Raw genomic sequence first — 15906 nt, 5'->3', positions numbered from 1 at the left:
GGAATGGTGATTATTTTCTTTTATATTATTATGAGCTAAAATCAATGTCATTTTCAAAAAATCTGAGCCAGTATAGAGCCTGACAGAGAATAGGAATTCAGTCCTCAGTAAATGTTGAGCAAGTGAATTAGTAAATAAATGAACATAAGCCAATCCATTCTATTCATTTAAGAACCTGCGTTGTTTTGGTAATTATGGAGGATACAAGATACGACATGGTTCCTTGTCTTCCAGGAGTTTACAGTCTAGGAGGCCATAATAATGCCCTCTTAAATTTGTACAGTGGTTTTGAGGTTCCAAAGAACTTTGAGTTCTGTTCAAGTAAAAATATTTTAGTTGAATTAAATTTTCGCTTGCTGTTTTAGTGGTTCACCTGATGCATTAACAATTTTGCCCTGTACTATTTTATGATGAAGTACACAGTTACCACTATGTGAGGGAATATGTATTTTCTAACTCAAATGAAATAGATATGAAAGTACTTTGGAAATTATGAAAAATAGTTATTAATAAGAGAAAGTAAAATGAATAACTCTACCTAACTATAACATTTCAGAGGTCCTCGGGTTTTAGGGCAGTGACTCTCTCCCTGTGTCTGCCTTCACACACGCACCAGACGCTCCCAAAAGAAATATCTCATTACTCCATGCACTGATTCTCCAGGTGAAGTGGGGTTGGAGTGCTGTGTAGATTTTAAAAGGCTTAAGGGAATTCCGGGTGGTTCATTGACCTTTCATCTTGCCAGGCTCCCTACTCCCCTCTGAGAATTAATGATTTTATAATAGGAAGATGAGGAGATAAGGTGTGGTGAGTAGAAGACAGAGGCAGAAACATTTATGTTTAAAGTCTCTGCAGTTAAAATTGTTCCTTACCCAAGTAAGTAATATAAGAATTTTAAGTAAGGCAGGTGTTTTAAGCTTCAGGAAATTATTTTATAGCTTCGTTACTGGTGGTTGAAGGAAGCACTCCTTCACTGGTGGATTTATGGATACTTCCTGTCATGGTGTGCTGGGTTCTTCTTGTAGTATGTTGCCTGAAGCTTAAGCAGTGTAGTACTGTACCTGACTTTTACATTTTAGGACTCGGGACTTCCCTGGTATATACAGTACCTTTTCCCATCCTTATTTCAGAGAGGAGTTTTCTGGCCTTTGACTTTCTAAATGGTCAAAGTTTACATACTTCTCAGCTTCCTAATTCCCTTTTTCAGACCCTTGTCTAAATAATCTGATCTCCAGAGATTTCACTTCTCTGCTTTTCCTGCCCACCTTAATGATGTTTCCTAAGCCTGGTTTTAGACTCCTTTGGGCTATGCTTACTAAAGCCACTGGAGGCTGGCATGACCCTTGGCTGCCTTGAGTGTACATGTGTTCTGCAACTGAAACCCCAGATACCAGTGTTGCAACCTCACAGCCTAAAAGCATTTTGGTAATCTTGGTAGGCCTTAACTTCAACTATGCTGGACTTGACATAAAAGTGATAAATGCAATATTGTTTTAGAGGGGTATTGGGGAGGGGGGTAAGTACAATGGAGAAATTAGAAATTGAAATGTTTTCACTCACCTCTAGTGAGGTGTTGAGCTAAACCCTTGTATTTGTAGTTTCTGTGAAATACATTGAAACAAATCTGCCACACTGGAATTTTGTACTTAATTTTTGCTAGTAGTATACTACCTTTAAAAAAAAGTACTTTCCTCCAGTTTTCATTTATGATTCTTCTCGTCTGAGCATTCTTGGCAGTTTCATTTCATTAGATGTTTTGAAAATCCCTTTAAGTTGCTGCTGTGTGTTGAGGCAGGGAAAGGAGGGAATGTGATCTATTCCAGATTATTGGCTTAAAAGCTTCCTGTTTTGTTAATGATACTCTCCTTTTTCTTCACATTGATACCTCGTGGCTTTTCTTGAAACTCACTAGATTTGGAGACTGATTTTAATGGTAGACTTAATAGCTTATTATTTTCACTTTCTTGTTATATACCTATATATTGTAGACCCAATCCATGTTCTATAAGCACTTTTATTTCCAGAGTCTTTTTCTTTGGCCATTTCTCCCAGATTTCCTGCATATTAACCCTTTGGGGTTTTATGTGTATGTATGTGTGTTTTGTTTTGTCATTTTCTAGGCTACCATCCAAGTGATATACTTAAGGGGCTATAACGAGATATAACACGTATCTTGTGGAATCTGGAGGGTCAGATAGAAATTTTATAAACTTAGTTGAGATCAAAGTGAAATACTATAATTGGATTACTTTTCTTCATGAAATTTAGTGTGCTCTTCAAATATAGTTTTTACTTTATTCTCTAGGCTTCCCAGATTTGGGTGTAATTATTTTACTTGGATAGTTTTCAAGAAATAAGTCCAGAAGAAAAATAAGTTCTCTGCTCAACAAGCTGCATAAGTAGAATGGTACTTACCAACAGTAGAAACACATATCCTCTGCTGGACTTTTTTTTTTCCCCATCGTGGATTTCTTCAAATACCTGAGGGGTGACTATTTCCTCAAGGTCTCTCACCTTCAGGCATATGCATTCTGGTAATGGAAACTTTAAAAAATGTAATCAGCTATTAAAGTATATTCTTTGAGGCGTTCTATCTTTACTTTGGCATTTAATTTAACTGACATCAAATTGGCCTCAGCTCATCAACCTTCTCAGATGCCTGTCATCCCCAGACTTTGAAGCCCCTTCATAGCACTGGCTTTCATTCCTTTGTATTTTTTCCTCTGCTGCCCTTAAGGATTGACTCACGGGGTTATAACATCAGAAGTAATTTATCCCTCACCCCATCTCCTCTGTTGCCATTTCTGTTTTAGAGGTTTTGCATTTAGTGGATTGAAATGGTGCACCTAGTCCACTTCGGGTCTATCCATAGAGATCACTGACTCATTAAGGCTGTTTGGGATCTGTTTCCTACCCAGAACAGGGGAGGTGGCTAGAAATAGTCTCGTTCTGTTTTTAAATTATATTATTACTTTGCTCATCTTCAAAACACTTTTAAAAACCAAATAAGCTGCTCAGTACTAAAGTCAGTACTTTGGCATCTTGTAGTGAGGTCATGAGCTCTGGAGAAAATGGGGGCCATGTTCATGGTCAAACAAAAACTCCTGTCTCAGATGAGAGAAATACTAAGGCTGGAGTCTTCTGTCTCAGATGTAATAAGTATTATTTTCTTGTCTTTTTCTAGACTTGACAAACTATACCTCATGGTTCATTGTGTTTCTGGCTTTTTAAAAAAATGAGTTGTCTTTTTATTTTTAAATTACATGTTTCTCTTTTACAATGACCGTTCTATGAGTATGAATATTGTTGGAAAGCAGTCTTGAATTGTCCCATCTTTTGTGCCATAGCTATTTCTGTAAAGAGCATTTGACTTTAACATCTTTTTCTGCAGAGCTTCATAGTGTGTTTACAAATTCATAGTTTATGAATTAAGGTACTGAGTGTTTATTCTTTCATAAAGCACATCTGCTCATTTTTTAAAAACTTGGTTCTCTTGGAGAATTAAAGAATTATGTAACTTGGGTGCTTCCCTGGTGGCGCAGTGGTTAAGAATCCACCTGCCAATGCAGGGGACACGGGTTCGATCCCTGGTCCGGGAAGATCCCACATGCCGCGGAGCAACTAAGCCTGAGCACCACAACTACTGAGCCTGTGCTCTAGAGCCCGCGAGCCACAACTACTGAAGCCCACGTGCCTAGAGCACGTGCTCCGCAGCAAGGGAAGCCACCGCAATGAGAAGCCCGCGCACCGCAACGAAGAGTAGCCCTCGCTCACCGCAGCTAGAGAAAGCCCGTGCGCAGCAACAAGGACCCAATGCAGCCAAAAATAAGCTAAATAAATAAATAAATTTATTTTTAAAAAAGAATTATGTAACTTGAATATGTATACACAAAGGGATATAAAGAAGGGAAATAATATTTATCAAACATTTAGTAAGAGATGAGAAAGTCCAATGTGATGGATAAGCATATGGGCTTTAACATCATATGAACTTGTGTTCAATTAATGTCCCCGACACTAGTTATTTGATCTTGAACAAGTCATCTACCTGCTTTAACCCTCAGTTTTCTCATCTGTAAAATGAAGATAGTAAATAATATTACCTACTTTATAGGATTGTTATAAGGATAATTGAGATAAGTCACGTAAAATACTTAACATAGTGCCTGACACAGACAGAGCTGCTCAAAAAGTTGTTTGCTGTTACTATTATAATTTTACCTTCATTCTGTTATTTAGTTCCAGTAAGGATATTAGCTTCAGTTTCACAGGTGAGGAAACTGAGATTACAGGAGGTTTCACCACTTGATAGAGACCTCTATCTGCCTTACCCCAAAGTCTGTCCTCTTTTTGTTTTACTTTTTGTGCTACTTCACCCTTTCTGAATGGTGTTTATGTGTAATAACTCTTATGGTCCTCTCAAACTCTCTACTACATGAAGGACAGGTGTCATTATCTTCATTTTTCAGGTGAAGCAACAGGTACCAGGAGTGTCTTGTGCAAGGCCATTAATCTTTTTTCCTTCTCAAAATGAGAATCTCTTTTCCATTAAATAATCCAATATAGATGTGACAACGATGCAAAATGTGATTCTGGACTGGGATTGATTGATCAATGGATCAATCTATCTATCTGTTGCTATAAAGGACATTAGTGAGTTCACTACTGAAATTTGAATAACTTCTGTAGATCAGATAATAGTACTGTATCAGTGTTAATTTCCCGATTTTGATAATTGTGCTGTGGTTATATAAGAAAATATTCTTGTGTTCAAGAAATTAGGGAGTAAGGGAACATTATGTCTGAAAATTATTTTCAAATAGTTCAGGAAAAAAACTATGTATACATATATAGGGGGAGAATGATAGAAACTTGATAAAATGTTTTATCATTTGTGAAATCTGGGTGGAAAGATATAAGGGAGTTCTTTGTATTATTTTGGCAGCTTTTCTGTAAGTCTAAAACTATTTCAAAATGAAGAGTTAAGAAAATAAAAGTAATACGTGCTTGTTATAAAAAATTAAAGCAGTATGACAATGTGTAAGTATAACATAAAAGAGCTTAGTCCTCTTGCTCTGGAATGAGCACTGTTATATAATTTATAAGTATGGTTTCTTCTTTGATCCATATAAACAAACATATATATTTCTTTCTTAACAAAAATAGAATTGTGTTTTACACAAAAGTTTCTTGGTTTTTCTCCTTATTTAATCTTGTGTCCATTTCTTTACATAGAAATTTATTTATAATTTTTTAGCAGCAACACAGCAGTGCATGTAGAATTCACTCTGTTCTCTGCAGTCTCCTGACTCCCATTCCTGTGCTCTTTCAACAGTGTCCTGCAGCCTATTAGTTCCCTGTTCCTCAGGTTTCTTTCCTATAAAATGATAATAACTGCCTTGCTTATGTCATAGTTGTAAGGATAAAATGAGATAATATGAAAGCTTTTGGAAGAGTTACACAAGTGCGATATAAACATAAGGTATGATTAGGTAGATGATTATTACTATTAAAGATATGAAGCATAATACTTGATTCGTTTATAAAATGAATTTCTAATGTTTGTACAATGTTAACACAATTTTTTAGGGCCTGTGGGTTGTCTTCTTTCTCCTTATGTCTTCTTTACCTCTTTTAATCCCAAACCCCATAGAGTCCACACTATTAACAGTGTTTTTGAAGCAGAAATTCTAAAACTTTAAACTTTCCAGTTGCATTAGGTTACAGTACTTGTTCCTGATATCTTAATAGTCATGTAGTACTTTAGAAAAATACTATACAACACAATTCTTGAAAGCTTTTTTAGGGATGTCCATTCTAGGGTTTTTTTCTTTTTAAATTGGACATATTTCACACTGTTAGATTTGTCATTCCAGTGGCTGTGTATGTATATAAGCATGAGTGTGTGTGTGTGTGTGTGTGTGTGTGTGTGTGTGTGTGAGTGATTGACTCTAGAATGGTTTTCTTTGCAGTCTGCAGGATGCCCAGAATAGAAAAGAAAAGTACAGAACAGCTTAGGTCTTCTCAGCCTGCTCCCCTTTTCTGGATTTTACACAAGGATGTGGTTGCAGAACGTAGCAGTGGTTCTAGTCTTGAGGCTCATGCACAACTTTCTGTAGACCACCGTTCCTCAAAGTTTTTGTCTTGGGACCTCTTTATACTCTTAAAAGTGATTGAGAATCCCAAAGAGCTTTGTTTTGTATGGGTTATATCTAAAAATTTTACTGGATTAGAAATTAAGTCAAAAATTTTAAATAATTACTAGTTCATATAAAAATAACTAATAAATGCATGAGAAGAGTGGTGTGGTTTTACATTTTTGCAGGTTTCTTTAATGTTAGGCTTAATAGAAGATACTTTGAGGACCCCCACAGTAGTCAGAACCAGTGGCAGGTAGGCTAAATGGAGTGATAGTCTGGCATCCAGAGCAAGGCTGATAAGATTTCTTTCTTCCTAGTGGAAAAATAGTGAGAACAGATTGGGAGCAGGTGCATGGTAATCCTTCAGGCAGAAGCTGTATTTGTTATCTTCATTGGTGTTGCTTTGTTCAGACACCCTTCTTAGTCACCTGTGCATCATCTTTCCCTCTACCTTCACTGTAAGTGTGTGCTTTGATAAAAGCCCTACTGTTGGTCCTAAACATTCTTATGCATGGCAGGTCATTCATTCAACAAACTATTTGTTAAGTTTCTCTGGTGTGCAAGGTTCTGTGCTGGGCATTGAGAATAAAGCAGGGAACAAAATGGGCAGCTCCTTTGTCCTTCTTGTGGACTTTACATTTAAACAATTAGTTATACAAAATGTTATTTAATTATAATATGATTCTTGTGGTACAGGATGCTATATGAATATATAATGGGGTAACAGTCTTTACTGTGGGGTCAGGGAGGCCTTTTTTGAAGAAATGATGTTCATGCTGCGTGCTGAAGGATAAGTAGCAATGGAAGTGCTTCATTTAGTTAAAGTTGTATTTAGGTAAGGATCTTGTCTGTGACTCAGAAAGAAATGTAGAAAAATGGAAGAATTAACCCTGAACAGTGTGAATGTTCCCAGTTGAGGGATGGACAACTAACAGTTTGGAGATAAGTACTGATGATCTGAGTAGATCATTGTCTTCTTTCTGAGAAATTGTGGAATTCAGTGGAAGTTCTATGACTATGAGAAGTTTATACAATAAACCAGTACTTCTCAAATTTTAATGTATGCACAAAGGGTCTAGGGACCTGGTTAATACACAGCCTTAGATTAAATAGGCCTGGGGTGGGCCCTGAAATACTGCTTTCCTGAAAAGCTCATACATGATGCTGATGCTGCTGGTCATGGACCACACTTTGAGTAGCAAAACTGTAATTACATATAATAAGACTTTGCAGGATACCAGCTGGACAAGAGGCTGGGCAAACATTCTGGAGGTGATGTCCAATAGGGAGAAGTATTCAATAACAGTAGAGACAAAGCAGTTTGTATCAAGAAGTATCATGCTACATACTGAAAGGTAAAAGGGATTCACAGTTGCTGTTACGGAGAGGACAGGAAAGCTTGGGATTGTGATAGATGACTACTAGCACAGCCAGTGAAATGTTCCACAGACTCATTTCTGTGGCGAGGCCCAAGTGAACTAAATGGCCATTAGTCTGCCTAGGGAAAAGGTCGGGTACCGAGGATTGATGGCCACCCTGTGGTAATTATATGAGCTCCAGAAAATGATCTAAGTGACAAGCAGCTAGAGATACTAGAGAGAAGGTGCACTTTACATGGAAAAAGAAGAATGTTCAATACTACTTCTCGTTAATCATAGGTGATTAATCCATAGATGGAGGGTATTGCTAAGTAGATTCAATTTTAAAATATGGTTGTAAATGGCAAGGGTAGGAATAGAATGGGGAATTCTATTGGGAATGGAATGGGAAAAAAGAATCCTATAGTTAATATCCACTGTGAAAGAGTCCACCATTAAGCCTAATGTTTGCATATCTCTTCTGTATTTCACTGGCAGCCAGAGTAGAAGCTAATCAGACCATCAGAAGACATTATTGGTCTGCCCTTGTTTCAATATATTATTATGGGAAGTATCTTTTTGTTGCAATTATGCTTTAAATTTCTGTTCAAGATATTTTATAGTAATTAGTAAATTTATTTGGATCAGAGAATTAAAGTAACAGCAAGTTAGCCATAAGTCATATTATGAACTATATATATAAAAATATTTTATATTTAATCATATTTTTGTCATGGTTTAAAAGAAATATTTTGGAATGTTAAGGGTTTAAAACCCTGTCTAGGGACTTCACTGGTGGCACAGTGGTTAATAATCCGCCTGCCAACGCAGGGGACATGGGTTCAAGGCCTGGTCCGGGAGGATCCCACGTGCTGCGGAGCAACTAAGCCCATGTGCCACAGCTACTGAGCCTGCGCTCTAGAGCCCACGAGCCACAACTACTGAAGCCTGTGCGTCTAGAGCCCGTGCTCCACAACAAGAGAATCCACCACGATGATAAGCCCGCGCACTGCAATGAAGAGTAGCCCCCGCTCGCCGCAACTAGAGAAAGCCCGCGTGCAGCAACGAAGACCCAATGCAGCCAAAAATAAAAATAAATAAAATAAATAAATTTATTAAAAAAAAAAAAACCCTGTCTAAAATTTTCTCCCCCTTTAGAATGTCATCTCTTTGGATTTGGCAAAATCTTACGACCTTCAGAGTATGGAAGGAAAGGAATTAGTCAGGTTTTCTACACTGATGAGCAGTCATTTTAGTTTACTTGTCTTTTAACTTTTGTACATGTACCTATAGAAGGATGATAGGCATAATTTACTGATATAGAAGGCTCAGTGAATACTGAATCAGGCAACTGTCTTAAACTTTCTAAAACTCTATTAGATTGAAATGAATCTATAAAGTTTAAAACTAGTCCTAGAGTAAAGTCAACTGTTAATTAAGATTGCCTCTTGATTTTAGAGGCAGGCCCACCTAGAAGGGGAGCCTTAGGAAAGCTGAGGGTATAGCACATGTTTGTGAAAGATCAAGTTTCCTTAGGTATCTGTACTTCCAAACTGTGACTCCATAAGAACTGGGTGTCCAGGAACATCAGAGGTATGAAAGCAGCTGTTTGAAAAGAAATTAAATATATAAAAAGGAACCCCCTTGAAGTTACAGAATTGAAAATGAGTAGTCACTGTAACAGAGATGATCGTTTTTGTAATGCCTTAGGTATAAATGATTGAGTTATTAAAAAGTATTCAACAGGCTGCCATTCTTAGGATAATGCTTTCTAAACAGTGAAATGGTATGTTGCCAGCTAGACTAGGATCCTGCCATGCTTGGGAGCATTTGGGGCAGAGAGCAGTTGGTAGAACTCTGTCTTCTCCACTTGGGGAATAGCGACAACTAGACATGATGAGGCACCCACCATGTCTTATTCGGCTACATTCCAGACACAGCCCCATGGGAGAAGGATTCATCAGAGAAGTAAATACATTTCCATGCCATTTCTTAAATGCCTTAGGAATATGGATGAAAGGCTATTATTTCTTCTTTAAAACCTAGAAACAATTCTAGAAACAAGGAAAAAACCTTTCACTTTTAAAGCCAAGCTTGGAAATCTAGTTTCAAACTAGATTTGTGCTCCTGAATGCCTGCGTGGCTCAGTTGTTCTTTCTAACAAACTATGCCTTACTCTCCGCTGGATCAGTGATGGATTTAATGAATGAGATTGAGAGCTCTGTCCTCATCTGGCTAACATGACTCTAATGAAATGAAACTAAAAGGTGGGACTTAAGATTCAAGCTTGTGGACTTCCCTGGTGGCGCACTGGTTAAGAATCCGCCTGCCAACGCAGGGGACATGGGTTCGAGCCCTGGTCCGGGAAGATCCCACATGGCCACGGAGCAACTAAGCCCGTGCGCCACAACTACTGAGCCTGTGCTCTAGAGCCTGTGAGCCACAACTACTGAGCCCACGTGCCACAACTACTGAAGCCCACGCGCTTGGAGCCCGTGCTTCGCAACAAGAGAAGCCACCGCAGTGAGAAGCCCGTGCACTGCAACAAAGAGTAGCCCCTGCTCGCTGCAGCTAGCGAAAGCCCGCGCGCATCAATGAAGATCAAATGCAGCCCCTAAATAAATAAATAAATATATGGAAAAAAAAAAAGATTCAAGCTTGTGTTGTGGTTTGCCTTGGGTTCCTTGATTCTACAGCAAACCTCTTAATCAAAACTTATTGTCATGCCCAAAGAAGTTCTACCAAAAATTAGTATTAGAAATTGACCCTAGTTGCAAATTATGTATCATCATGATACTGTAACATTAAGGGTCATATGTGTCTGTTCTTGACATCTTTTACCTGTGTGGCTTTATAGGGCATAGAAAGAATCCTCAGTGCTGGATCCTGCTTTTGTTAATTTTACCCCCAAGAATATAAGTCTTTTTGTACCTTATTTTAATATATTTCAAAATTATTTATTAAAAGTTTTGATTTTATTGTTCATGTTGTAAATTCAGACAGCTAATTTAATCAGCAATATTGGAATGTTTGTATTGCAAAACACCATGCAAGGCTGTTGCCCGAGTCAAAGTGAATTTTAGGTACTTCCCATCTGTATATCTTAGAAAACCTTTAAAAAAAAATACCTAAATTTAACCTGCTCCAGAATTGACCAGATTAAAGACCTAGAATTAGGGGCTTATTAATAGGTAGAGTCTGAAAGCTTCTGTTATCTATGATACAACTAATGAATTGGAAGAATGGGCTTTTAGATTATATGAAAAATATATTTTTTAATCCAGGTCCTTACCTTGCTTTGAGGTATCACAGTGGTTAGATATGTGTTCTGACTGGCTTACCAGGGTGTGTTTCTGTTTAACGTAAGTCCAAAGGGAAGTGGGAGCACAAATTAACATCTCAGCTAGAGCAAGGCCGGGATCTTTCAGGGTTTTTTTCTTTAATGTACATTTTGGTACCCTCACAGCCCTTAGAAGTGATTGGCATCTGCTCCCTAAGTTAATTTCTGTCTGTTTGGGAAGTCATTTGGTTTTTGTTTGGTTAATTCAGATGAATACTACAGAGAGAGGCAAGAGGAGAAATGGGGGGGAAAAGACAGAATTCTTCAAGCGTGTAGGGATGTGCATCAAGAATTTCAAAGACTCTCCAAACAGATGTTGAGGGGTGGGGAAACAGTAAATTTCAAGCCACTCAACCATGACATTTCTTCTAATGAAGAACAGCTTGAAAGCTGTAATTTTGAGAGTGTTGCGGTATTCTGAAGTCAGATACTTAGCACATTTTAAAATAGTGGTGAGATTTAAATGGGCCTTTTCCATCTTAAATGGAATTAAGCATTTTGGGTCATCATCTTATTTTGATAGTTGTGGGTCTCAGAATGAACACCAGAGCTTTTAAAATTTAGGTGGGCCACGGCAGCATCTCTTTTTGTCCTTTATCTCCATTGTTTTCATAGTATAGGAAGATATTTTTTGTCTCTTTTTAAATAAAGCAGTGAATTTTCTTTTTCTAGCTCTTCACAAATGACCTTGAATTCTTTTATATTTTGCAGTACATTTTTATACCTGAAATTCCTGGTAGTGTGGGCACTTGTCCTCCTGGCAGATTTTGTCCTGGAGTTCAGATTTGAATACCTGTGGCCATTTTGGCTTTTCATCAGAAGCGTCTATGATTCCTTCAGATACCAGGGACTGGTATGTTTATTAATATATATTTTTCAAGTGTAAAAGATTTATTTACTCTTCTAAGAAAGTCTTCAATAACCGATAGTGAAACTGTATAAAGTAGATTTTATTAGCAATACTTAGGTGACTGTATTGAGTAACAGGGTCTGTGGACTGAAACTAGCCTTTAAGGCTATTTTGTCTAAACCCACTGATCAAATCATTATACTCCCTCCTCTACCATTCCAGTGAAAAGAAGGGGAGGGAGGGAGGATTTCAGGAGGAAGACAGAGTAGTGGATAAAGCAGTAATTGCCCAGTTCTACTCTGAAGTACCTCTGGAGCCCCTATCACTGGCTTAGTGACTGGGTTCGAGTTAGAGCAGTGGTTCTCAAACTTTTTGGGCTCCAGATCCTTTACACTCTTAACAACTATTGAGGACTCCAAAAAGCTTTTATTTATGTAGGTTACATCTATCTATTTTTACTATATTAGAAATTAAAACTGGAAAAATTTTTAATACTTATTTAATTTGAATAAAAATAAAAAATTTAAATTTTTATTTAAAATAAAATAAAATTTAAATTTAAAATAAAAATTGAATACTTAATTCACTTAAAAATAGCAATAATAAACCCGTTACACGTTAATACACATTACGGTTTAAAATGAAAAATAACTATTTTCCAAAACAAAAAAATTAGAAGATTGACTACATTTTTGAAAATCTCTCTAATGTCTGGCTTAATAGAAGACAGCTGGATTTTCATATCTACTTGTGAACTCAGGTGATTACAATATCACGTATCGTGTAACTTCTAGAAGACACCACCCTACTCCTGAGTAAATGAGCATGAAAGAGGCAGATAATGCCTTAGTATTATTATGAAATTATTTTACCTGGAAGACTCCCTGAAAGGATCTCAGAGATCCCCAGGGATCCCCAGATCATGTTTTGAGAACTACTGGATTAGAGCAAGGGCATAGGCCTGGGCTTGCTCCCTTGGTTGACCTGTAGTTCTGTTGTGTTCCAGAGCCACATCTTAAACCGGTACCTCTTCTACCCAGGCCTGGTGCTTCGGTCAGAGCAAATCCATGCCTTGAAAAGATGGTTTCGAGCTCATGTCCTGTTAGTAATAGATAATGATGTGTCCAGAGGAAGCTGCATTGTTAAAATTATGAACATCAGTGTAATTCTTGCCACAGTTGTGTTTCATCTGTGCTCCAACAGCCTATCCTTTAAGAATGAGTCTCTTTAGTAATATTTTGTGAGGAGAGAGGAGCCTTTTCTGTGTTAAAATTCTGTTTCTTTTAGGTAACCCACCTGTGGAGTCCAAGTAAACTCACTGTGAATCAACCTCAATTTGTTCTGGTCCAGTTCTTCATGATTTGAGGCCATAAATAGGATTACTCTTTAATGCTAAATTAACGACTACTTTTTATATGGGTGATTTTAAATATTTAAAATTTCCTGTTGTAACTTGTTCTGTAGTTATTGCATAGCAGTTTCAGAGATTTTGTCCAACGTGCTTTTAATAATCTCTGTTTGAAATTAACATGTTCTAAGATATGTTTTTTATTTTGTTTTTCCCTTTAGGCCTTCTCAGTATTTTTTGTTTGTGTAGCATTCACGTCAAATATAATATGTCTGCTGTTCATCCCCATACAATGGCTTTTTTTTGCTGCTAGTACATATGTGTGGGTTCAGTACGTATGGCACACAGGTAAGTTTTAATGGTTTCTTAGATGGATAGAAATCTTAGATTCAAACTTTTTTAATGTGGTGATTTCCTTGAATAAATTATTTAGAGTTGAGTTTAATGTGAACATTTTTTTTAATCCTTCAATTTTTTTTTTTTAACATCTTTATTGGAGTATAATTGCTTTACAATGTTTTGTTAGTTTCTGCTGTATAACAAAGTGAATCAGCTATATGTATACGTATATCCCCATATCCCGTCCCTCTTGCGTCTCCCTCCCACCCTCCCTATCCCACCCCTCTAGGTGGTCACAAAGCACCAAGCTGATCTCCCTGTGCTGTGCTGCTGCTTCCCACTTGCTATCTATTTTACATTTGGTAGTGTATAAATGTGGACATTTTAAAGATCCCTTTTCATAATAGATTATAATGTACCTTTAAAATGTATTTTTTTTATTATTGAATCAAAACTTTAAGCCTTTGTGATTTGATATTTTGATTGTAGACATTTCATTTACCAACTCTCATGCAGATATCCATTTTTTAAAAAAAGTTGAAGCAGTTTTTATTTAGGTGGACTTGAAGACAACCATGTGCCAAATAGGAAGAATGTTCCTTCAGCTTCAGTATTGAAAGGAATGTCAGAAGTCATTTAGTTGAACCCTTATTTGGCATAAGAGTCCCCACAGCATCCCTGGCACATGGTGCTTTAATCTCTGATTGAAAATCTAGTGACAAGGAACTTACTACTGTTGTTTTGGGGCAACTGGAATAGAAAATTCTTCCTCCTACTGAGCCAGAATTTTCCTCCTTACACTTTTGACCCAGCATGTCTTGACTGTCTTGGGACTCACTGATCACTTAGAGGATATAAAGGGCTTTCCCCAGAAAAACACATGGGAATATACAGAAAAAAAATTTTTTTAATTTTAAAGGGCTTACAGACCATCCCTCTAGTCCAAACATTGGACCCCTGCATTAGAGCCACACTGAATGAGTGTAATCTTCCATCCATGTTAACATTTCTTTAGAGCCTTAAAGACACTGTCATATCCTCTCATCTTCTTTTCTGTAGACAAAGCATCTCCGATTTCATCAGCTTTTCCTTGTATGTTATTTTAAGCACTTGCACCATTCTGATCTCCCTAGTTCTTAGTGGCTCTCTAAACCAAAATGTACTATTTCAGGTATGTTCTGACTTGAGTGGAGCTACGTAGCCACCTCCCTTCTTCTTAGAGCTATTATTTTGCTATTACAAACTAAGATGAGCTGAGATGTTTTGATAGCTCCAGTCCACTATGAAGCCTGCACATGGGACGCATGGGGATGTGATGATTGGCTCTCAGATCGTCACATTTCTCTGCAAAGCTGCATGAAACTTGATTCCTAGGCCCAGCTGCAACCTGTAGAATTTTGACTGCTGTTGGAGCACCAACTAATGAAAGCTCTCTGGAGCAACATTCATTCTCTTCTCTAAATGCTATAAGGATGATGTTGTCCCATGTTAGAAGACACAATTCAGCTCTGTTATTTAAAGTATCCACTTTGAGCATTGCTTTCTCCATCTTCAGCACTCTCTCATATCTGACTGAATTTATAAGCTAGCATGCTGGTTCCTTAGTCTGCTTTCCTCTAGTTAAAGTGATTTTCCTATATACCAGTTTTTACTTGTATTTCCTTGTCCTGGCCCTCAGTTTCAAGTGAGTTGCCCTTTATACTTGTCATTCTCTCTAGGTCTCAGCTTCTTCTCTTTCATGTGAGGGTAGAGTAACCTAGACAGTGTTTAAGGGAGCCTTTGAGCTCAGATAATCTCTGACTCTGATGAACTATAATGATTCCCTAAATTACTTTAATAATGTCTTAATAGTTGAGAAAAAACTACTCATATAACTATTAATAGAACCTATTGGAGTTCAGTGGGTGACCCACAGGGCAGCAGTGAAGCTAATGTTATAAATGATATTGGCCTCTCTTTAGCTCTAGGCTCAGAAATGCATGTTGGAATACCTAAGTTATGAAGTATGTTTTAATTTGGAATGATTAGTGAACAAACAAAACTAACTTTGTGTTCTTATTAGGCCCAATAAATATAAGTGCAATTTTTATAGCTTGGGATTAATTTCTCTTTCAGTTGTTAAAATTTTAAATGTTTCTTAAGAATATTAGGAATGGTTGATGAAATTATATATTGCCACAAAAGAATGAAAATATTATATCATTAATTTTTTTCCTCGCTATTAAGAGGGAGAAAACAGGATATAAAACTGTATGTATGGGACTACCCTGGAGGTCCAGTGGTTAAGACTCCACGCTTCCACTGCAGAGGACACGTGTTCGATCCCTGGTTGGGGAACTAAGATCCCACATGCCGCACAGCATGGCCTACATACATACATACATACATACATACGTAACAGAAGCCAAAAGAATACCTAAAAAAAACTGTATGTACAACATAACTATTATACTAGCTCAAAAATATTTTCAACGTGGTTTGATTTTATTTATTTGATAGGTGTAGAAATATGGGTAGTTTATCCAAATTTT

At 37.2% G+C, this 15906-nt stretch overlaps 1 protein-coding gene across 2 annotated transcripts in view; it reads left to right on the top strand.

The window, feature by feature from the left end:
* MACO1 (macoilin 1) overlaps positions 1-15906 on the top strand; it is a 55715-nt gene that overhangs the window by 3366 nt on the left and 36443 nt on the right. The window contains exons 2-3 of one of the 2 annotated variants that reach the window (XM_061186970.1): positions 11550-11691; positions 13258-13384. The exons of the other annotated variant lie outside the window; for it this stretch is intronic. Coding sequence (XP_061042953.1) covers positions 11550-11691; positions 13258-13384 — 269 coding nt within the window. The remainder of the gene's footprint in view (positions 1-11549; positions 11692-13257; positions 13385-15906) is intronic. 2 annotated transcript variants of the gene reach the window in all.

Source organism: Eubalaena glacialis, chromosome 3, assembly GCF_028564815.1.
Source record: "Eubalaena glacialis isolate mEubGla1 chromosome 3, mEubGla1.1.hap2.+ XY, whole genome shotgun sequence".
NCBI classification, from domain to species: domain Eukaryota; kingdom Metazoa; phylum Chordata; class Mammalia; order Artiodactyla; family Balaenidae; genus Eubalaena; species Eubalaena glacialis.
The sequence above is the reverse complement of the archived record's forward strand: the minus strand, read 5'-3'. Positions and strand labels throughout refer to the sequence as shown.